This window comes from Notamacropus eugenii, chromosome 4, assembly GCF_028372415.1.
Source record: "Notamacropus eugenii isolate mMacEug1 chromosome 4, mMacEug1.pri_v2, whole genome shotgun sequence".
Taxonomy (NCBI): Eukaryota; Metazoa; Chordata; class Mammalia; order Diprotodontia; family Macropodidae; genus Notamacropus; species Notamacropus eugenii.
This window is the reverse complement of record NC_092875.1, coordinates 343,363,772-343,387,602: the sequence shown is the minus strand read 5'-3', so window position 1 is coordinate 343,387,602 and position 23,831 is coordinate 343,363,772. Positions and strand designations below refer to the sequence as shown.

The 23,831-nt window shown below is 39.4% G+C and overlaps 1 protein-coding gene across 3 annotated transcripts in view; it reads left to right on the top strand.

Annotated features, from left to right (window-relative positions):
- SLC9A3 (solute carrier family 9 member A3) overlaps positions 1–23,831 on the top strand; it is a 135,355-nt gene that overhangs the window by 100,136 nt on the left and 11,388 nt on the right. For all 3 annotated transcript variants that reach the window (XM_072605309.1, XM_072605310.1, XM_072605308.1), the window contains exons 8-12: positions 2,153–2,242; positions 2,615–2,685; positions 3,515–3,644; positions 22,616–22,731; positions 23,582–23,711. In XM_072605309.1, the coding sequence (XP_072461410.1) occupies positions 2,153–2,242; positions 2,615–2,685; positions 3,515–3,644; positions 22,616–22,731; positions 23,582–23,711 (537 nt within the window). The remainder of the gene's footprint in view (positions 1–2,152; positions 2,243–2,614; positions 2,686–3,514; positions 3,645–22,615; positions 22,732–23,581; positions 23,712–23,831) is intronic.

Genomic DNA, 23,831 nt, shown 5'->3' with positions numbered 1-23,831 from the left:
AGTGGTTTGCCATTTCCTTCTCCAGCTCATTTTACAGGTGAGGAATTGAGACAAACAGAGGTAAGTGACTTGCCCAGGGTCACACAGCTAATAAGTATCTGAGACTGGATTTGAATTTAGGTCTTCCTGACTCCATGCCCAGTCCTCTATCTACTGTGCCACCTAACTGTCCCTAAAGCAGGGATAGCAACATCTTTATCCTGTGTTTGACTACCAAAATGCATTAGTGCTATCGATAGGTATGAGGCATAGACAGAAGAGAAATAAAAAAGTAGAAGAACAACAGACAAGAGGAAGAAGTGAAAGAGAGAGAGCAGATGAACATGATGAGGATGAATGAAGGTGTCCTGACCTGAGAATTCATAGTTCGTGCTCTTCCATTGCTCTGATCTGTGGACAGGGTCCCCACTGCCCTGCTATGGAAAAGAAGAACATATCTATCCTTCTGTTTACTCCACATAAGAACTTTAAATACAAAGGACACCACAAATGTTTAACATTCTGATATCCCTAAAAGGAAACTTTTGGAGGTTATACAAATTAAAATTTGTAGTGTAAGCACATTTCTTTCAGCCTCATTTCCTTTTTCTTTATAGACTAGAATAACATGAGTTTGAGTCAGTCAAATGTTTATTCATACATACAGTCATCTCTTAATCATTCACACTAAGGGGAAAAGTGAAGATGTGGGTAGTGCAGGATGACAGGTAATCCAAAAGTCATTCATTTCTGGCTTTGGAATATCTTTCATGCAGCTTAGATTTGAAGGAGAACCCCTATAGTCCTGGGGCTTGCCTCCATTTCATCATAGCCTGGTTGTGACCCTGAGATCTGAAAGCTACGTGAGCAGAGCACAAGCCTTGAAATACTCTGCCAGTGACTGTCTTTTGTCTAAGGACCAACCTAACCAAGTTTAAGTAAGAAATGCTTTACACCAGGCTGGCTGCAGAATGATAGATTCTTTGGCCATAATAACCCTCAAAGATGACCTGTTAAATTATAGATTGTAATCCTCCACAGTGGTGGATAAATTGCTTATACAGATGAGTTTGTAAAGCCTTGAAATGTTATTGATGTATATTGCAGTGGTGTAATTGATGTTCTGAAAATTAACTTCAAAAAAAAAATTAAGCTACTGTGTGAAAATCTGACTGAGAAAGAGCTAGGACCCACTTCTAGCTTAACTCTTTGCTTTGGCACATTCTAGTTTGCTTCTCTGAGCAGAGGTGAGGTAGTTCATTAAGTATTTGGATATCTACCTGAAAACATAAGCAGCAGGACTTGAGAAGTCAAAAAAATTTAAAAAGTAGGGTAGTAGTGAGCCAATGAGGAGGGTAGAAATAGCTTCGGTTTTTGTTTTTGCTTGGCACAGTGTCTTACGCAGAGCAACTGCTTAATAAATTCTTGTTGAGTTAAATAGTATTGATCATAGGCATCAGTATAGGTTATATTACAGAAGTGGTCCAATTCAATATTCTGGTATTCCAGGGGCTTTTCACATTTCCTTTTCATCCAGATCACATTCCCTTAATACATATCTCAAAATCTCTTCTCATTGTCTCAGAGAGGACCTGGAGTCAAATCCCACTTCTGACATTAATTACATATGTAACCTTGGACCAGTGACTTAACCTCCCTAGGCATCAGTTTCCTCATCTGTATAATGATGTTAAAGTAGATGGTCTCTGAAATCTCTTCCAACTTTAATCTATGATCCTATAATCCTATGTTCCATATTTCCCCTCTGGTAAACAACTCACTCCAAAATACTTTAGACCATTTTCTGCTGGAGGAATTTATTTGGCAACTACAGCATATGATGAGATGTACTAATGATGAGAGAGGGTCTTATATATATATATATGGAGAATTTTCTGAGGGTTTTTGCCTGATAACAATTCTATTGGGACAGCTGTACTGATACAGTAATGCCTGGCACCAGAGGCAGACTAGCATAGACCATGTGATGGTCCATCTGTTTAATTAAACAACACAAGCCCTGATGGCCAATAGGGAATAAACCAGATAACAACAATAACAACAAAGTATTAAAATAAGGTGGTTGCTAAATGACAGCAGACTTTTAAAGTAGGATTCAGTGCCAAAGTGTGGGTAGACTAAGGAATGACTGACAGCTTTTCTGATCTTGCAGGGTCTGACCATCAAACCCCTGGTGCAATGGCTGAAGGTGAAGAAAAGTGAGCACCGAGAGCCAAAGCTCAATGAAAAGCTTCATGGCAGGGTAAGAACTCACCAGGGCAGTGAGACAGGAAAGAGGCCTTAGTATCCGTCCCGTGAATCAGACCAGGAGCACCCCTGGGTGCCCACACTCACCCAACCATTCCCTTCTGCCAGCCTGGCTTCCCTTTCGTGTTGTCTTCGTATGCTCCAGGCCATGTGATGGAGCCAATGAAGCGTTAGTTTCAAGACCTGTTAAGTTCATTCCTGAAAAGAAGTGACCCCTGTTAATCTAACAGGAAAGGCAAAGGAGAAGGAAGGAGGTGTTGAAATGGGAACATGAGCAAGGAGGGACTAAAGTGAGAAAAGAGAATAAACACACACCAATCATGCCAGTTTCTGAGGGATATTAATGCAAATATCTTCATTTTTCAAGGCTTTCGATCATATTCTCTCTGCCATTGAAGATATATCTGGACAAATAGGACACAATTACTTAAGAGACAAGTAAGTGGTTTTAATTCCTCTTAATGAAGTTGAGTATTTAAGAAAACATAAGATGTCTATTTGTCTTGGCTTCTATTTGTTCTATTAATTTTACTGTTTTATTAACCAATTCTTTTACATGCTTTTTTACATCCTTAAATGTGCCTGTCTTTATAAAAATATAATCTTATGAAGGCCTTTTCAAATTAAGGAGGCCCAAAGTCTTATTGGAAAATAAAAGATTTAAGAGCAGTGTTGTTGATGGTCAACGATATTTGTTGAGCGTTCACTGCATATGATAAAAACATAGGGTTTTATTACAAAATTAATTTGTATTAGAGAATACAAGAGAAACAGAGGATCTAATTTGAAATGTATGGAATAATTTAAGAACGCTTATCAAGTAGCATTAAGATATTTTCATAATCTAGCATAATCAGGTGTATAAGCATAAAGCATAATTTCAAGTAGCATAAAAGAAGGCTTTGAGTCTTAGAATCTTCAAGTTAGAAGGGATCATAGAGTTCTCTTTATGGAGGCAGCATGGTGGCCTGGGAGCTGCACTTAGTCCTTGGAGCCTTTGACCCTGAGGAGCTGTGGGCCCAAGCGGTAAATTCCCTTCACCTATCAGAGCCTTAGCATTCTTCCCTGTAAAACAGGGATAGTAAGACATTCCTCATTTAATGAGGATTAGATATTAAGTAAAGTTCTTTCAAATGTAAAAGTGCTGTATAAATAGCTACTGTCTAGTCTAGTCTCCTCATTTTGCAGATAAAAAAAACTGAGGCCTGAAGATGCTGAAGGTATTATACCCACTCCTGCTGTCCAACATTTTTTTTTACATCTTTAGGTGGTCCAATTTCGATAGAAAAGTCCTAAGTAAATTATTGATGAGACGATCAGCCCAAAAGTCCAGAGACCGGATTCTGAATGTTTTCCACGAGCTCAACCTGAAGGATGCTATTAGCTATGTGGCTGAGGTACTTTCAAAAAGTATTTTGGACTATTGATCGTAACCCTTAAACTTTGTCCTTAGCCATAGAACAGTTTAATAATTCTGTGTGAATGTTGTCTGATTATGTTCCTTGTTTCAGGTTTTACTGAGTGGCATTTTTTGGAATTATCAAAGCTTAGTGCTACCTTTCCCACACTGTCTGACTAACGATCTGTGGGTTCTGTCTCACTCTATTTCCATTCTTAGGGCTGCCTCTCATTGCTTTGACAGCCATTCCTCAAAGGGTGTCCCCTGAGAAAGTCATCATTTTTACTCTCTTTCCATGTCTTTCTCCAAAACTTATGCCTTTCCAAAATGCCTCTTAGTACAAAGATACCATAAGACTTTAGGATTATCTTACTAGCTAGACTATGGTCTATCCAAATCGATTCTCTGTGGCACTGAAGGATATGTCACAGGAAAAAATTTCTATGTCTTTGATGTCAACTTCAAAGGTTAGTCACATACCCAGAATGGAAAGATTGAAAGTAGCTTAGAGATCAACTAGCCCAAGTGACTCATTTTACATATAAAGAAATTGAGGCCCCAAATATGTGTATATGTATGTATACACATATACATACATTACTATATTACATATTATTATGAAATATATGTATAATTAATGTAATATTCACTGTAATCTTATTTGTAATATACACACATATATATGCACATATTATATTATTTATTATTATTGTAGCAACACAATATATTGATATATTACACAGTCTTATATAATTACATATTTATTTATGTTAATTATTATATATAGTTTTTATTGCCACTATAATTATATTTAATATTTTTACATGAGACTATCTAATATTATTAGATATTGTTACAATAATACATTATATATGTGCGTGTATATGTAATTACACATATACATACATGTGTATGTATATATGTATGTGTTTATGTGTATGTATATATATATCTATATTTGCACAAATAACACATGCCTGAAATGCACTCCCTTTTCACTTCTGCCTAGAAATCTATTGTTTCCTTCAAAACTCAGTTCAAGCACCGCCTCTAGATGAAGCCTTTCCTCATCCTTCCAGCTGCTAGTGCTAGCCTCCCTCCAATATTCATATATATACTACAAATATTATATACCTATATGTATATGTACATACACATACATATTACATATACACCTACACACGCACATCCCTCCCCTAATACATGGTTAACTCCTCAGTGTCAGAGATTGTTTCATGCTTTTCTTTTCATAACCAACACATATTTTGGAAACAGAAAATAAGCCAGTTCACCTGGGTTGTAGAGAACAGTAAAAACCTTCACAGTCTGCCTTCAATCTCCTTTAACAGGCTTGTTATACGCTGTTCTTCTTCAAGTGTTTGTCATTTAATAGGCTCCGAATAAATGCTTATTGGCTGGTTGATTGATTGACTAATAGAAATCTGTACAAAATACAAGCAAAGGCAATGAAAGATAGTTTCAGTAATTAGGGCACCAGCAGGAAAAGTTTCACAAAGGAGGTGTCTCTCAAACTGAGCTTTTAGGGAAGTTTCTTGAAGGTGGAAATGAGGCCTGAAGTCTGGATATGAGGACAACCGAGGCAAGGAGACAGGAATGGAACAGGAAACAGCTCCATCCAGCTGGGTTGTAGAGTGCATCAAGAAGAGTAACCCAGAACAAACCTGGAAAGATAGGTTGGAATAAAATTGTCAAGAGATTTAATGCCAAATAGAGGGATTTCTGTTTTATCCTAGCAGTGATAAGGAGCCATGGGAGTTTTTTGAGCAGCGGATGGCATCAGTCAATCAGCCAACATTCAATAAGCCCCTACGATGTTCCAGGCACTGTGCTAGTGCTAGAGATACAAAGACAAAAGTGAAACAGCCTTAGCCATCAAGGAATTTATGTTGTTTTCAGATGGTTAGATCTGTGCATTGTGGAAATGCCAATTTGACCATTGGGTAGAAAAAGGTAGCAAGGGGAAAGCTCTGCAGGAGAACCAGTGAGGAGGCTTTGGCGCTTTGAGGGTGAGGTATTGAGACAATCTATGTGAAATCCCCTGGAGAGGCTTGCCCAGGGTTTTGCCTGCCTCTTTAAAAACTTCCATGTATATGCCACCTATAATAATAATAATTATTAATAATAATAATAGTGGCTAACATTTACATAGTACCTACTATGTGTCAGGCACTGTGCTTTACCACTGTTACTGTATTTGATCCTCACAACAACCATGGGAAGTAGGTACTGTTATCCCCACTTTACAGATGAAGAAACAGAAGCAAAAAGAAATTAAGTGACTTCCCCAGTGTCTAAGGCTGGACCCACGTCTTCCTGACTCTAGTCCCTGGGCCCTGCCCACTGAGCCACGTAGGTAATCCAACAAGCTTCTAATATGTTCTGCATCTCTCTCAACCTCACTGCAACCTCATAAACCCTGTTCTGGGCAGCATCACTCCAGGCACCTTCTGAAATCTCAATTCAGCTCTACCTCTCCTTGACCGTTACCGCCTTGTCTCCCAGTTTTCTTATTCTACACACATCATAGGCCCTTTGGACTCACACTGGCACCTATGGATCACTTTACCCATGTTACTGACATTCACACCAGACTCAACTCCAATCCCTAATGCCAGGATCAATTATTTTCATATAGTCATAGGTTTTTAGAGATGAAAAGGACATTGGCTGTTCAATTTACAGTTGTGGAAACTGAGACCCAGGTAGATGAGGCCACTTTCCCTAGTACCCATGTCTTCTGAGTTCTAGTCCAAACTTTCAGTGTGGCCATCAGTGTCCTATTACTTTTGGTACAATTGCAATGGCACTACCAGGCAAGGGCTGAGAAGGTGCTGCCAAGGACAAAGCCATCACTGACCTTGTAGCACAGGTATCCACTGCTCAGGCCTTTTGCGTATGCTATGTCTAAGATACGTACCTTTCACCATGGCCCAGTTCATAAAATTTTCCCCAGGGACAATGTCAGTGCAGGGAACAAAAACAGTCATGTAAGAATAGCCATTCAGTTAACCAGATTCCCCAGCAGTACATTTCTTAGTCACAAAGAAGTCTCACATAGCTCTCTCATTTTTTCTTCCCGAAACAAATAGCTCAGTCAGCACAATTTGATGCATCAATCTAATGCCAACCCAACAGCTGGGTGCTCTCATTTATGTTTTTTTCTCTCTTTCCTGCTGCCTACAGGCTGTTTTAGAGTGGGAGGAGAAGCTGATATACTTGTTAGAATGGTAGACTTTCCTGCTCCATAGATCTATCTGCCTCTCTGATTGTAGCAATAGCTGCTCTCATCATCACCAAAATTCCCTTACCTCTGTAAATTCCTCTGTAACTGTCTGCCAAATTGCCCATCATACTCAGTTCCAGGCCTGGATCATTCACTACCCATCTTCTCCACTTCTGTACCTGGGCCACCATGTTTTGCTGGAGGAAATTCAAAACTGTGAAAATGTAGCCATTATAAGTCATAGTCACAGTCAATAGACATTGTTAAGTGACTACTATGTGCCAGGTACTGTGCTAAGTGCGGGCTGACATTTCATAGTTAGTGGCACTATCCTTCACCTCTCAGTTACTCCAAGGATCATTAAGTATCTCAGTTACATCAAATTTTCTCCCTTTCCTGAAATTTCTAATACTATTTTTCTCAACCCCCATTTTTACTGCATGACCTTGCCTCCTACATTTCTGAAAGAAATTAGAGTCATCTGATATGAAATCTCGCAGCATCTCAATCTTCCTTTTAACATGTCTCTGTCTCTATAGCATCCCAATCTTCATTTTAAAATATCACTGTCCCTGCATCTATTCTCTCTTTTCACCTTCTTGTCTGAGAGGAACAGATGACTCAACCTCATCTTAAAACCAACCTTTCTACCTGTGCTCTTGATGCCACACCACCTTCTGAGAGACCTTGCTGACCTTATAACCCTTCTTCCTGGTATCTGTAAAATCAGAGTTCAATTTCCATTCTCTCTCTCTCAGTGATCTCATCAGCTCCCTTAGCTTCAGTTAACATCTCTATACAAATAACTTACAAATCAGCATCTTTAGCCTGCTTTTCTCTCTGGAGCTCCAGGCCTGGACAGACATCCCTATATGGATTTTCCACAAGACATGTCAAATTCATCATGTTCAAATGCTGTCTCCCTGCTGTCTCCTGTCTCCCATGCCACCACCAATCAGCCCCTCTACATGGCCACCCTTTCCACTGAGGGCACTACCATCCCACCATTCATTCACAGTCAAAGCCTAGGAGCATCCTTCCTCTCACTCCACATAGGGAAGTAGTCTGCTGCATGTTTTTGGTTGTCACCACAGCTTACCTCATCTCTATTACCTCTTCATTCACACAGCCAGCACCTAAGTGGCTACATATTGCTTCTACTAGGAGAAAATACAAATCTGCATTTAGCACTTGAGGTCCTTCAGCGTTTAGCTCCAATCTATCTTTGCAAAATGATTTTGAAGTCACTCTCCTCATGTTCTTCTGTCTCCTGTCTCTGTGCTTAGCACACTGTCTATCCCCACCCCACATGCTCAAAATATTCTCTCTCCTCATCTTCATTTTTAAAAAAACCCCTAGCTCCATTCAGGGTTCAGTTTAGATCTACCTCCCACATGTTACATTTCTTGTTACCCTTCAACTGTAAGGCCCCCACCCATAATTATTTCGTGGTTTTTTTTTTTTCATCTGAATACATATTGTTGTCCTCCCATGGAATAGAAGTTGGGAGGATGGGGACAGTTTTCCTTTTTGTTTTTGTATTTCTAGCACCTAGACAAGTGTCTGGTACACAATAACAGTTTAACAATTGCTGATTGAATTGAATCTTCAGTTTCTCCCTTTCGGTAACTTAGCAAAACACAGAATCACTCACTGTCAGAACTGGAAGGACTCGGCTGCTATTTAGCCTGACTCTTACTTCAACAAGACTCCTCTTTTTAAGGTATCTGACATATAGTCTTCTACTTGTTTTTTCCTGAAGCTTTCTAATAAGGAGGAACTCACACTTTCTTGTGATGACTCATTCCACTTTAGGATACCTCACTCTTAGAATGTTTTCTTACGTTGAGCCAACATTTGCCTCATTTCAATTTCTCCCCATTGTTTCTATTTCTGCCCTCTAGGGCCAAGCAGAAAAAGTGTAATTCCCCCTTCCACCTGTCAGCCCTTCACATATATATATATATATATATATATATATATATATATATATATATATATATATATATATATATATACATGTGAACTTAGCTATAATTCCCCACCCCAAGTCTCCTCCAGGCCAAATGTCCTCAGCTCCTCAATCCTCATCTGGCACGGTATCTTTAATCTTCGTCAGACCTTTCACCATCTTGATTCACTTCCATTTGAATATTTTTCCAGTTATCAATTTTCTTCCTAAAATGTGATGTTTAGAAGTCAACAAACAAAACTCCAGGTATAGTCTGACCAGAACAGAGAAGGGAGTTTTTGCCTCCCTACTCCTAAACATTGTGCCTTTCCTAATGAGCCCAATGTTACTTTAGCTTCACTTGCAGTCCACTAATACCCACAAAATCCTTTCAAAAGGGATATATATTTATGTGTATGCGTATATACATATTTAATATATGCACATATAATATAATTAACTATAAGTAAAAGATGGGGGAGGCAGACTTACACAAGTACAAGTATACACACACACACATATACATGTATTTGTGTGTATGTGCCTTTTCCAAAGATACAGATTGAGAAAATATATATATTTGGATTCGGCCTTAAGGAAATCAGAGTGACCTTCCATACCATTTTCTGTAGAGTGGTGGGAACAGAAACCTTAAGGGATTTAGATGGGATCAAATCATGAAGACATGGAAAGAGCAAACATAAATTACTCACTTGAGAACTGTTGTTGGAGGAAAGAAAATGAATAGGAAGGTACCAAAAAGTCAGTTTAAGAGATTTGTAGTGTTTCTTTTTAAGGTAGAAGCAAATATATATATATATATATATACATATATATATGTCAATAAATCTGTATCCTTATACAAATACACATACACATACACACACATGTATCTCCCCCATCTTTTATTTATGAAGTTAATTCTTGGAACTCAAGTTTAAGAGTATATTCATATCTATTAAATTTGATCTTGTTAGATTCAACCCAAAATAATCTATCCTATAAAGAACTTTTTTAATCTCTGTTTTATCTCTGTGTTCTTTGTGTGAGTTAGGCATCTTAGCTTTGTGTAATATGAAAACTTGATAAGCATGCCATCTATGACTTTATTCAGGTCACTGATGTAATTCTCACAGAGCACAGAACCAATCTCAGATATCTGAGACACTCCCCTGGAGACTTTTTGCCAAGATGACATCAATCTATTAATGTCTACTCTTTAGATCCAGCCATTCAATCAGTTTTGAATCCACCTAAATATACTGTCATGTAGCCCACATTTTCCCATTATTTCTGCAAAACTCTTGCAAGAGAGAATTAGTCAAATACTTTGCTAAAATCTAGGTAAACTATCTCTATAGTATTCTCCTGGTCTACCAATCTAGTAATTTTGTCAAAAAGGAAATGAGCCACCTCCCCCCTTCCCTTCAAACATGCTCAGTTTTCTCCTACTTTAAAAGAAGATACACAAAAAACCCTTGAAAGGACACTTTTGCCCCTTCCTATTCATTTCCATCCCTCCAACAACAGATCTCAAGTTGGTCATTTATATTTTCTCCTTCCATTTCTCCTCCTCATTCCATTTGATCCTTTCTTAATCCCTTATGACATGGCTTCTGTCTTCACCACTCTTCTGAAAGTAGTATTGAAGATCTCTGTGACTCTTTCATAATGTCGAATCTAAAATTGGGTTGTTTTTTCAATCTATATCTGCTTACACCTCTGCTACATTTAACACTATTGACACATTCCCGTCCTTAAAATTCTCTTCTCTTTAGTTTCTATTATGGTTCTCCATCTATAGTCCTCTCTCTCTAAGTGCTAGCTCTTCTTCCTCTATCTTTTCTCTAAAAAAAAATAAAAGCATATCTCCCCCTGCCTCAGTCCCTCACCAAGGTCTTAGCTTCATAACTGTCCTTGTCTTTCTAAGAGCCCTAACTTGAGTAAGTCATCTTTCTTCACTGATCCAGCTATCACAGCAGTACTGAATACTTTCAACTCCAGTGTCAACCTCTCCACCTAACTCTACTACCATATTTACAACTATTTCAGGATGTTTCCACTTTGATATTTCAAGAGATCCATAATTTTTTAAACTTCAGTTGGACAACTCTCAGGTTTTGTGATCCTATTGTACTCCCTCTAATAATACAAATTTCAGTTCATCTGTGCCTCTTCATATTGTTTCTTCTCTGTCTATATCTTTTCATCAATTTCCCACAGAGTCTTTCATAAATGCCAGCACAATTCTTTGACTGTCTGGTCTCTTATCCCTCATTCTTGCTACAGCCCATTGGCTTTTCTTGTCATACCTGTTCTTGAGAGGTAGGGGGTTACAGGGGAAAGAATATGGATCTTCCGACATCAGGCAAGACCTGGGGTCCAATCCCAGATGTAATACTTAGTACTAAGTTGTGTGATCCCAGGTCAGTCACTTAATTGTTCAAAGCCTTGGTTTCTTCATCTATAATAGGGGGAAAATAATACTTGTAAGACTTTACTTACAAGATCATTGTGGGGAAAGCACATCCTAAATCTTAAAACACAATACATATGTGAGGCATTATTGATGATTTCTATCACGACTGCTCAAATCAACTGTATTCAAGACCACCTTAGGAATACACCATGACCTACTTATATCCACCATGCAGTTTCCATTACTCTTTGAGTAACATGTATTTTAACTCTTGTGATGTTATAGGTCTCTGTAATTTTCATGTATATGGTATCATGAAATGAATATTATTGTTTAAAAAAAGGTAGCATTTGTGTTAATAAGCAGGTTAGAATAATTGAAAGTGCTGTTCAGTTTCCCTAATGTGATATACCTATTTCCTTCACTTCTGGTACTAATTTATTAGCTATCATCATCACATTTCCAAGGAATACGTACTGGTGAATTAACTGAAGAAGAGAGCTATCCTACTGTGTTTCATAATCTTTCCAAAAATATATTTTTCAACCACTTTATATGGGTGGATTGACCAATCTTTTCTGAATGGCTGCTGATCTCACTAGGAGATTTTATAGTGTTCCAGGGATCACTGCAATCAATATATTGTTATCCATTAGAAGGAACATCTGGAGAACCTCAACACTGATAGGGAATGTCTTTTCTATTTGAACTCTGCATGCCATCTTCCATAACACTAATGAATACATAGATGAATATACATAACTATTATATTATTATATACCTTGCCTGATATTGATGCACAGCAGAGTGTTGAACAGTATCACATCTGTCCAAGCCTTGAAAGATTTTAATATACACATGGGAGACAATTTGACGGAAGAAGGGCTTTCTTTCCATATGAAATAGAACAGATCTGGTGTTTCTGTAACAAAGTCTTGGCATTAGCAGTACCAGTGGAAGCACAGTGTTTAGATTTTCACACCACACTTAAGGTTTATGAAGTACTTTCTTCACAAGCTTAGGGGGAGGGAAGTTTTTAGTTTTTTATTATTCATTTTCCAAGATCAATGACACCACAATGTTGGAGTCAGGGTACAATGTATTGAGCTGTGACTGATCAGACCACTACAAGTTCAGAAGGCACTGCCACGGGGGCAGGGGGAGTGGGGCACAGGTCCTCTGTTAGAGGAGGGGGCTCTGGATTTGTGCAGCTCATGTTTACGTTGTGCTTCTGTGACTCTGCTTTGCTCATAGAGCATAGCGCCTTCTTTGATTCGGGCATGCCATGTTGGACAGTCCTGTGCCAGTGCTTTTCATATCTCACAGTCTTCAGGTTCTTCAGAACCTTGTACCACTTCTTCTGACCACCATGTGAGCACTTACCATGTGCAAACCCGAAGGAAGTCAAATTCCTGTACAACAATCAACAAACAATGGAATCAAAAGTTATTTTGTTTTCTATATTTCTCATCAGTTTGGTGTCTAAAGACACAGTCTGCTATAGAAAATAATCTGTGAAAGCTTGCCCTCTCATATTTTCACCAAGGCTATCCCTCTAGATCATTCTTATAAAGACTTTACTGGATGAGAAAGGAGGCATGCATATGTTAGATAGGTTAGTAGTTGCTGATGCTTTCTCAAGTCACCTTGTTTGCTTAAAAATATTCTCTTTGTTTAAAAATATGTAAAAAACATTCTTTGAGAAGTTTTCCAGTCTTTTCTTAAAGACATCTTGATAAGAAGAACCTAAGTGCTTTTTCAATTGTGTCCCTGCTAGCATGAGTTTTTTCTCTATATGGTCACAGGGCCTGTTGCTTTTCTCAACTATGTCTTCTCACATGCTTTTATCACTTCCTTATGGAAAGAAAATGAGTATTGCTTAATGGAAAAAAAGCACTTTTGAGCCTTAGAGTCCAAAGACCTAGCTTCCTATCCTAGCTTGTTCTTAGAACTGGGAGTCATTTAATTTCTCTAAGCCTTGACTTCCTCATCTGGAAGTTGGAATACTAATGCTTGCATTCCCTGCACCACCACCCCCAGGCTTGTGAAGAAAGTACTTTGTCAAACCTTGAAGAGCTCTATGTGAGTTATTGAATATTGTCATGTTTGAGACTAGATGTGGCATCTCCACTGTACTGGTGATTTGTGGCTGATGCCAATAAATTGCTAGAAGATCTATTCCATTTCATATCCACCTTTTGTCCTTCCTGCTGCATCTACATATACTCTTGAATTGCCAAATTGGAACTGGCCAGCTGGGTCCCCATTCAGGCAACTCGGACTACTCATAGGTTGTGGTTTGTTGGGAAGAGGACCATGAAATCAGGGAGGTGATGACATGACTTGCAATTGACTTTTATTTGAGTGAGGGACAGCTGTGCAAAGTTGCCAGCCTCACTTTCTCCTCCAGAGCCATATTGATGAGAATGAATGGAGATGGCCCAGGATGCAGTGGGAGGTCTTTTAAGGTAACGTCTTTTCAAGTGCTCACTTTGAGTGAGGCAAGGCCCATTCAGTGAATAGACCTTTTTAAGAAGTGAATTGAGGGGTGGTTCCCTGTCCTATCCTGTCCTGTCTAGTCCCCTCCTCTCCTCTTTTCTCCTTTCTCCTTATTTGAGGGTGTTCTGCCCAAAGGAAGGGAAATTTTCCATGGCTGAAAGCTATCTAGTTAACTTGGGATTCACTAGCTAGATTTCTTTCTCAAAGACCAAGTCTTAAATTCAATTCACTCTGGATCTCAGGGATTGATCAACAATAGATCCCTACTTAATGGTTATTTTGGAGGTGCTCTTGACACAGAGTGAATGTAAATACTAACTGTTTCTCTTTGGGCCAGCAATTCTGAGGGTCTTCCCCTTCCAGTTTAATTTTTTTTTTTAATTAAAAGGAACATTCCCTTGATTCACTTCTTAAAGAGTCCTATTCACTGAATGGGCTTTGCCTCACTCAAAGTGAGAACCTGAAAAGGCCTTAGTTTTAAAGGGCTATCTCCCACTATATCCTGGACTATTTCCAGTCATCCTAATGAATATCTAGCCACTGAACCCAGATGGCTCTGGAGAAGAAAGTGAAACTGATGACCTTGTACAGCCCTCCCTCAGTCAAATCAAAATCAACCTCAAGTCACATCATCATCTCCTTGATGTCATGGTCCTCTTCGAAAATGAAGGACAAATCGTAAGCACAACATATACTCTTATTATGATCTGGCTTAGCATACTCTCAAACCAAGCTCTCTAAAGACTCACTTTCTTAGGAACTTTTTGCCTTTTTATAAGGTGATACTGCTTATCATCTTTCATTACTTCCCTTTCTCTACCTGTAACATTTACCCCTCCCTGTAACATTTGGGAAAAATAAAAAGCTCCTAACCAGCATGACCCGTGACCACCATGTTTCTCAACCTCTCACATCATACCTAGGGCCATAATCTTTCCTTTCCAAAGTATGTGCTGTCCAACTATTTGTTAACTTCCTTGCATTATCAGCATCTAGGCATGCGAGGAAATTCAACACGTACCTATACTATGTCCACTTAAATCTCACACACTGTGCTTACTCCTATGTTTATGCCTTCCCAGTGCTCTTGCCTCAGCCCAGAACAGGTCTGGGGATGCCACGGCCTCAAGACCACATGCCTGAATCCAAACTTCACAGAATAAATCCCCTTAATAAAATGATTTGTCCTGTAAAACTGGGACTCAGCCAAAAGGCCATGCCCAAGGACCCAGGAGGACATATGAGACCTTGAGGCCACAGGCTCCCCACCCCTGGCCCAGAATGTCTTCTCCCCTCAGTTTTTCTCATATGCATCATACCCATCGTTCCGTGACCCCCTGATTTTTTTTATTGGTATGCTTGCAACTTCAACTTCAGGACTCCATGTTAGAAAGATGTGTTATGCCCTTAAGGGGCTGACAATAGTATAATGAAATGAGCCTTCCCTTACTTTTGGTATAAATTTGAGGTTTTTACTATGTTGATATTTACAGTGGATTATAACACTATAGGGGAAACTACAGTGGTATGGTGGATAGAATGCCAGGCCTGGAATCAGGAAGACTCATCTTCCTGAGTTCAAATCTGGCCTCAGACACTTACTAGCTGTATGACCCTGGGCTAGTCACTTAACCCTGTTTACCTCAGTTTCCTCACCTGTAAAATGAGCTGCAGAAGGAAATGATGAACCACTCCAGTATCTTTGCCAAGAAAACTGGAAATGGGGTCATGAAGAGTTGGAGACAACTAAAATTAACTGAACAACACAACAGCACTGTGAGGGGCTTCATTCTCTAGCCACAGCAGATGCTTTATATTTGTGAATAGGGCAGTGGGGGGTGTTAGCAGCTAGGCTGGGACAGGTGTCAGACATTTCGTTTTATCCAGATACTATGCCCTTTCCCACTTTACAAGTAGTAGGTAGATAGCAGGCAGCTTCACAGAACTAGAACTTAATGTAAAGAAAGAAAAAGGTTGATCTGGGAACTCTGGTTTGGGGAGCCTTTAACCAGGCCTTCTGCATAGAATTCAGGGCACCTCGCCACATGGCAAGCAAGGCCAGATCTAAACACTAGTTAGAGAGGAAGAGAGTGCTACTGGAAATCTATGCCAACCTCTCTGGCTAGATGAAGAATATCATAGAATGGTGTCTCTGTTCTGCAGTTCATTTATTCTGTACTCTTGTAAAATTGTGCATTTATTACCTAGTTTTGGGAGGATAATACTATCCATTTGCACATTCTCACAAATCTTCCTCCTTCCAGTGCATTTGTACTTATCAGAAGAAAAATTTACAAGTTGCTGTATTCAAAATGAACCCAGCAACAGCATGAACATTTTGTCAAATGGGGCGAGTGAAAAGAACATTAAATAGATGAAGCCAGCACTAATTAAAGCCCAGCACCATGGAGTAGGACATTCCCATGCCCATCATACATGATGTCTACCCCCTGAACTCTTTGCTCCTTTGATTGGCCCTGTTTGAAAGTCATTTTGTGTTTTCAGCAGAAGATAAAACCCAAGAACAAAAAAAAAAAATTGAGTACCTGGATCATCTGGAATTGCACCAGACAGGGTTGAAACCAATCAAGTCCTATAGGCAACATTATTTCATCATTCAAGGGCAAGGGGTGAGTTCCCATTTAGGTGGAAAAATAGGAAACTAGTTGCAAGCTGACATTCATATATCAAGAGCCTAAAAGACTCAGATTCCTGAGACGTAGGCATGTCATCTTGTACTGGATACTATGTGAGGTCAATTAAATACATACAGCTCTTGAGAGCTTTCCATCTAAAATGGCATGATAAAAACTCAAGTTTTTAATAAAGATAAAATAGCAAGGGAAAAAATCGAGACATAATAAATAGTCCCAACACTCAAGATTATCTTGCATTTCAAAGTCTTGTCTCATTTCCAAATGTGCTGGGATTCCCCAGGGTTCGGGAAAACAAGGAAACATTGTCTTTGGCACTCTCTATCTTTCCTTTTCACTTTCTTCTTTCCCCTTTTGTATGTTGTCACTCCTGTCTGGAGTGTACCCTTCAACTGTACCCTATGTTAGTGACCTCTCCCACTCTCCTTCCTCAAAAGAAGCAAATGGTTAGTCTGGTGGAAAAAGACATAATAGATGGTTGCCTTCAAGTATCTGAAATGTTATTACATGGAAGAAATATTAAAATAATTCTGTATGGTCCTAAGACCAAGAGCAGTGAATGAAAGTTGCAAAAAACTAAAATAAGGCTCTAATGAAAAACTTTATAACAAAGTGGAAGGGACTGCTTCAGCAGTTCAGAGGTACTGGGTTCCTCTTCATTAGAAAGCTCAAAACAGAGATTGGATGACCACTTCTCAAGTGTTGTAGAGGTATTCTTGTTCCATTATGTTGGACTAGGCAGTTTCTGATGTCCCTTTCAGCTCTGAGATTCTGTGATTGTGTGATTCTGTGAACCTAAGCTTCAGTAGGTAAATTGGATGGTTTTGCACACGAAACAAGGAATTTGGACTTGGTCCAATAAAAGACTTTTCACCTAGGTATGACATAATGAAAGCGTGTTTTAGAAAGATAATTGTGACAGCCATGTGTAGGCTGAACAGGAGAGAGAGAGAGAGAGAGAGAGAGAGAGAGAGAGAGAGAGAGAGAGAGAGAGAGAGAGAGAGAGAGGGAGAGAGAGCTTTTCAGAAGTCCACCACAACTGTCCAAGTTGTTGCTGTTGAAATGAAAATAACCTGGAAATATCATTTTACACCTACCAGATTGGCTAAAATGATAGAAGGAAAAAATGCCAAATGTTGAAGAGGAGGTGGAAAACTTGGGAAACTGTTTCATTGTTGGTGGCATTGTGAAGTGATCTAACCATTTTGGAGAACAATCTGGAATTGTGCCCAAAGAGTTATTAAACTACCCATATACCCTTTGACCCAGCAATACCACTAATTGGTCTGTCTCTGAAGATAATTAGGGAAAAAAAGGAAAAGAACCTAAATGTTCTAAAACATTTATAGTAGCTCTCTTTGTTGTGGCAAAGAACTGGAAATTGCAGGGATGCCCATTAAGTGGGGAATAGATGAACAAGTTGTTGTATATGATTATGATGGAATACTACTGTGCTATAAGAAGTGATGAGCTCAATGATTTAAAGAAAACATGGAAAGACTCGCACAAAATAATGAAGAGGAACCAACAGAAATCGTATACAGTAACAGCAACATTGTTTTAAGAATAGTCCAAGAGTGAGGCAATGACGATGTAGAGTGCCTACCAGGGTGGAAATGGGAGTGGAGAGGAAATCATGATTTCTAGGGCAAGATAATCTTTTTAGGTGGAGGTTCAACAAGCCAATTTACAATCAAGGGTAGCTCCAAAAATAAGCCATAAGCTACTCTGTGCTCCCCTCTGGAAAATGAGCATACCTTTAATGACCATTTGATCTAGTAACACAAAAACAATTTATAGAAGCATTTTTGCTGGTTTAAATAAAATCCTGTGGGCCAGACCCAAAGCCTCATACACAACCAAGTAGCAGTGTACATCTGTGATACGTAATCCACATGTACAAATGTGGTAAATACTCACTAAAACTTTAGGCTAATTTATTGAAGGCCATTTTAAATCAAGTTGCTATATAATCTGAAAAAAATGCAATTTTAAAATTCTAAAATTCCTATTTCCTATAAATTTGCTCAATCTAATAGAGGTGGCATGCAAGCTTTCCTCAAAGCCAGGATGACCTGCAGATCAACCTGATTCTGATAGAACTGACTGATCCTATGCAGACCTTGCTCTAGGCAGCTTGTAAAAGTGTGAATTGCCAAGAACGTGTCAAATCTGTACTGGTGAAAGGAACTCCTCACCAAAGAGTTCCCTGTATCAATGACACAAGTCTGGTCCCCGTCCCTAATAAAGAGTTAAGCTGATAACAATCTTACTTCATAATTTGCATATCCATTGGTATTCTTCTAAAGTACTTATAAACATCTCCTGAGCAAGCAGACATTCTCCTTGCAGTTCTTACTTACATCACTAGTTAGTTTCCCAATCTTTTCTTCATACAAAGCATAAGTCGAAAGTTACAGTGGAAGGATTTAGAGTTGAAAAAAGACCTTAAATAGCATCTAAATGAGCCTCCCTCACTTTTACAATGGAGAAACCTAAAATGGGATCTAAATGAGTGATTTCACTGAATTCATATCAAATTTACCTTTTCTCCTTATCAATATCCAGCTAAGCAGCATAGGGAGAATTTAGTAACTGTTTGACCTTAAGCTTTCTGAATCTCAGTTTCTAAAGTGTTCATTAAGTTGACAATATTTGTTCTCTAACTGGGGACACATTAGCTCATTTCTGAAGAACAGAAATAGTGATGGAATTATTTCTTGTACTGATTTATGGTGATTTGAAAGAATTGGGAAGCAGCCAATGGTCCCTTAGAGCAAATTGTGGCAGCTATTTCCAAAGTTAATGCAGGCAAGGGACAGACAGGAAAGGCAAATTTTACAGGAACTTGACAACTTGTACTCCTTCTTTAAGAGTAACGCCAATAATACCAGACCGTGTTGGATGAGACAAGATAAAGTACTTACATGGGGGCAACAGCAGTAAAACTTTTTCACTGCACTGAAATCCCCAAAGCTTGGGGGAATGACTGTCATTGTCTAGAGCACTACTTTCCAAACGTGGTCCAACACCACTAGTAAAATTCCACATATTCAGTCTAGAGGAAACAGCAACAACTCAATCGCTGATTCTTTTTAAAAGAACTCTCCTTTTTGCTTGCTGCATGGAGCAGTAAGAAGAGAAAGAGAGTAAGAGAATAAAGCTAATTACAGGTAGTAAAGAACCACATGTACAGTTCTTTCTTAGATTAAAGAGAAGACAAGGATAGAATCTGGAACTCAAAAAAAAATGTGTAAAAATTGCTTTTACATGTAATTGTGTAAAAATAAGATATATTTTTTTAAAAATTAAAGAGAAGAAGAATATCTCCCAAAGACAAAGCTGGACAAGTAGAAGCCAGCAAGTGGGAGGTTGTAAATGATGATCCCATTAAGAGCCCATATTAAAAATAATAATAATAATAGCCGACATTTAAATAGCCCTTACCATGTGCCAGGCTCTACACTAAGCCTTTAGAAATATTATCTTATTGAATCCTTAGCAACAACCCTGGGAGGTAGGTGATGTTATTATCCACATTTTACAATGAGAAAACAGAATTAAAATTAAAATCATTTCTGAAGAAAAAAGAGTTGCTGAAAGGAAAGCACTTTGTGAAGTGTTACGTAAGTGTGAGGAGCCAGTGCAGCCATTTCGCAGGGTGGTTGTGAGACTCAAATAAGATAATGTTCTTAAAAGTGATTCAATAACCCTAACAAAGTGAGGGAATATTAACAGAGATAGTTGGAGTGGAATGCAAGGCATTCTCCTTTTGACATCTTTGGTGTTCACGGTTTATCACGATCTTTATCTACTGTTAAAAGGTGCTAAATGAGCACCATGAGAGAGATCATAAACTCCTGTCATCATATGTCCCTTTTTGAAACCTGTGACTCTCTCAGATTAGCCTCAGTAAAGGACAGTAAATCCTACCACATGGCAGTAGGTGCTATTAAATCCCTACTCCTCCTCAAGTGCTCACGTGGCTCTCAGATTATGAGTCCTCATGAACACTTTGCATTATCAAAGGTCATGATTAACAAGGATCAAAGCTGGGGCTGTTCCTGTACAATGACTGCAGTTATCTCTCAGTGAAAAACATGCCCCACAACGTGGAGCCTTGGTCCCAAGTGCCCTTTACTCACAGTGGGAGGTGACTGGCAGCGAGAATAGTATAATAGAAAGGGCACTGGATTTGGAGCCAGAGGGCTGATTCAGGTTTTAATTGTTACTCACCACTTGTGTCATGCTGGGCTAGTTATTCAAAGTTTCTGGGCCTCAGTTTCCTTTTCAAAAATGGGAGAGGTAGATAAGATGATCTCTAAAGTGTTTACTGGTTCTAGAATGACCCGGGCTCTTGTAACTTGACTGTAGGACCCAAATCCAAATGTCTTTTAAGAAAGCAGCACGAGTATATAGCTAGCTCCTGCTGGAAACCTAAAAACATTAATGAACCAATCTGTGGGACTTGTGTTTTTGAGAAAGCACCCAAGCTTTTGAATTGTGGGTTGTCCTGGACCCCAAAGCTCTACTATTAGCCAATAGTTCAGGGAAACTGCTGGGAGGAGAAAGGAAAGTAACAGCTGGATAGTGCTAAGAAACACCCAAGGCTCCTCCTGTTGGGACTGCACAAAACCACACATTACCAAGGCAAAGACATTGAGGCCACACTCTCCATTGCCACTTTCAGGGTGCCCTTTTGTGACTTCTTTTTCCCCCAGTGCAGACCTTAATGCTCATTTTAACCTGAATCCATGAAACTAAAAGTATGGGGGCTTAGGCAACATGAGCACACAGCATTCCCTTTCTCCTTCTTGTCCCCCAACTCAGCCTACCCAAACATTAACCCCACTCTTCTCTGGGTGGCCTTATGCATAGTTAATTAAGTACTAAGGAGAAATTTTGTAGAAGTTATGATTTGTTCATATCATTTGATAGGAGAATAGTTTTCTGGTTGTAAATGAGAGGTAACTTTTAACATACATTATGTTAAATTTGGTAACTTTAATACCAAAGATAACACAATATATTCAATAATATTTTTTCAAGAACTTAAAATGAACTGTTCTCTCCCACATGGACTTTCCACACGCGCGCGCACACACACACACACACACACACACACACACACACACACACACACACCCCAGTTTCTTTCTTTCACTAGATAATTATTAACTGTCTAACTGGTTAGTTCAAGCAGCCTGTTCAAGAATCTTAAAAGCTTGAATTATATTACAGGTTCTGCATTAGTTTGGGCTTCTCGCTCTTTCTTCCCCCCGCTCTCCCTGCCTCCCTCCCCCCTTCCCTCCCTCCCTCCTTCTCCCTCTCTCTCATTTTCCATTTTCAGTGCTCTAGTATTTCCCTCCTTCCCCTGAGCATGCAATGAATCCTGCCAGGATGGTAAAGAACAGTATGCTGTTGACTGTCTCTGACTCACCTAAAGTTCTCAGACATGCCACTTTACCCAGATGAAAGGTCAGTCACAGAATGAAGAATCTCAAAGCATGGCTTACCCCTGACCAAGAATTCCATCTACATCTCCAACAAGTGGCTGTCCAGCCTCTTTTTTCAGGCTTTTGGTGAGAGGCTGCGAGTGCCCCATTGGGCAGCCCATCTCACTTTTGGATCTTTCTCATTGTTAGGGAGCTTTTGCTCAAACCACTCTGGAATCTGTCTCACTTCATCTTCTACCAATTATTCCCACTTTGATTCAGTAGCAATAACACTAACAACACACTTTAAGACTGATGAAGCTCTTTCCTCATAGCAACTCCATGAAGAAAGTTGTATAAGCATTCTTATCCATATTTTGAAAGAAGCCGCTGGGACATAGTAGCTTGTGCCTAGTCACATCACAAATGGGGAAACACTGGACCTAGGCCTCACCCATGACTCTTCACCCATAGGCCAGGGCTCTTTCCACTACTCTAAGCTGTCTCCATACTGACTCCCATCATGGAAGCTGGAAATAGTGTGACAGGAAGGTTCATTTCTTCTCTGGACTTGCAGATATGCCATACCTCTCATTCCAAACTTTGATTAGATTGACCTTTCTTTCCCAGAAGGATGACTGGGTAGCCTGAGAGGAGAGGGCAGTGAACTTATAAGTGATTGGTCCTTATTAGCAAAGAGTCAAGGCTGGTTTCCAACACCATAATCACTTTGACTAACATAAAATATTTCTCCAAATCCTTAACAGGGAGAGCGAAGAGGGTCTCTGGCATTTATCCGTTCACCAAGTACTGACAACATCGTCAATGTAGACTTCAACACCCCTCGTCCATCTACTGTAGAAGCCTCAGTCTCTTACTTACTGTAAGTATTCTGTTCATTGGGTTTTCTTTCAGTAGAAAATATGTCAGTGGATGTGTGTAGAAGGGACTGTGAGTGAATAGATCAGGAGCAATCCATGCCTGTCCTCTCCCATTCCTCTCCCTAGCCTTGGAAGTAACATCAAAGCTGTTTCTCTTTCAACAGTATTACTGACCAGTTTTAACTAAGAAGAAAAGAAACTGATAGGAAAGGAAGAGTCCTTGTTCCTTGGTGTCTAATGTTCTCTTAAGACCTGTGACAATCATAACAGCCAGTTAGTCAATGAGTGCCTCCATTATATATTTAGTCCTGGGCTAAGGTGCAGTTGGATCCCTTACACTGAATCCCAATTGTGTGTCTGGCAAGGATCCACTCAGGAAGAACAGAAATTGTGGGGAAAGCTACATCAGTCCAGTCTCCTTTCTCTTATGCAAAATATTGCTTTATTGGCCAATTAAGTCAAACTATGTTTGTCTTCCTATTGACAAATGATAATAAAATGAAACAGTGTAATTTAGGGTACTGGCCTCAAAGACAGCAGTAGAAAGTCTGAAATCATTACCCTGGCTCAGTTGCTCCTGAAGCATATTATGTTATAGCCCACAGGGTCCAGAGACATTCCCAATCCTTGCTCTTTCCTTTTCTAAATGGGGAAACTAGACCCAGGTCCTGACTTGGCACCATGAGTCAGCCACAGTACTTCTCAACCTGTGAATCAAGAGGGAACATAACTTGGGATAAAACAATTGTGGCCTCAGGCCCTGGCACAGTCATGCTCTTTGGTGACTGCAGCAGTTCAGACTTACTTATAGTTGAGAAACAATACATTTTGTTTGTTTGTTTCCTGTTTTAGGAGAGAAAATGTCAGCACCGTTTGCCTGGACATGCAGGCTTTGGAGCAGAGGAGAAAGAGTATTCGAGATACAGAGGACACTGTCACTCACCATACACTGCAGCAGTATCTTTATAAACCTAGACAAGAGGTGAATGGTCACTGCATACACCATACCCAGAGATTTTGTTAGTGCTAATACTTTGGACTTCTTTGATAGGCTAAAGACTTTACAAATCAATAACACTATTCTGTATAACTCCTCTCAAAG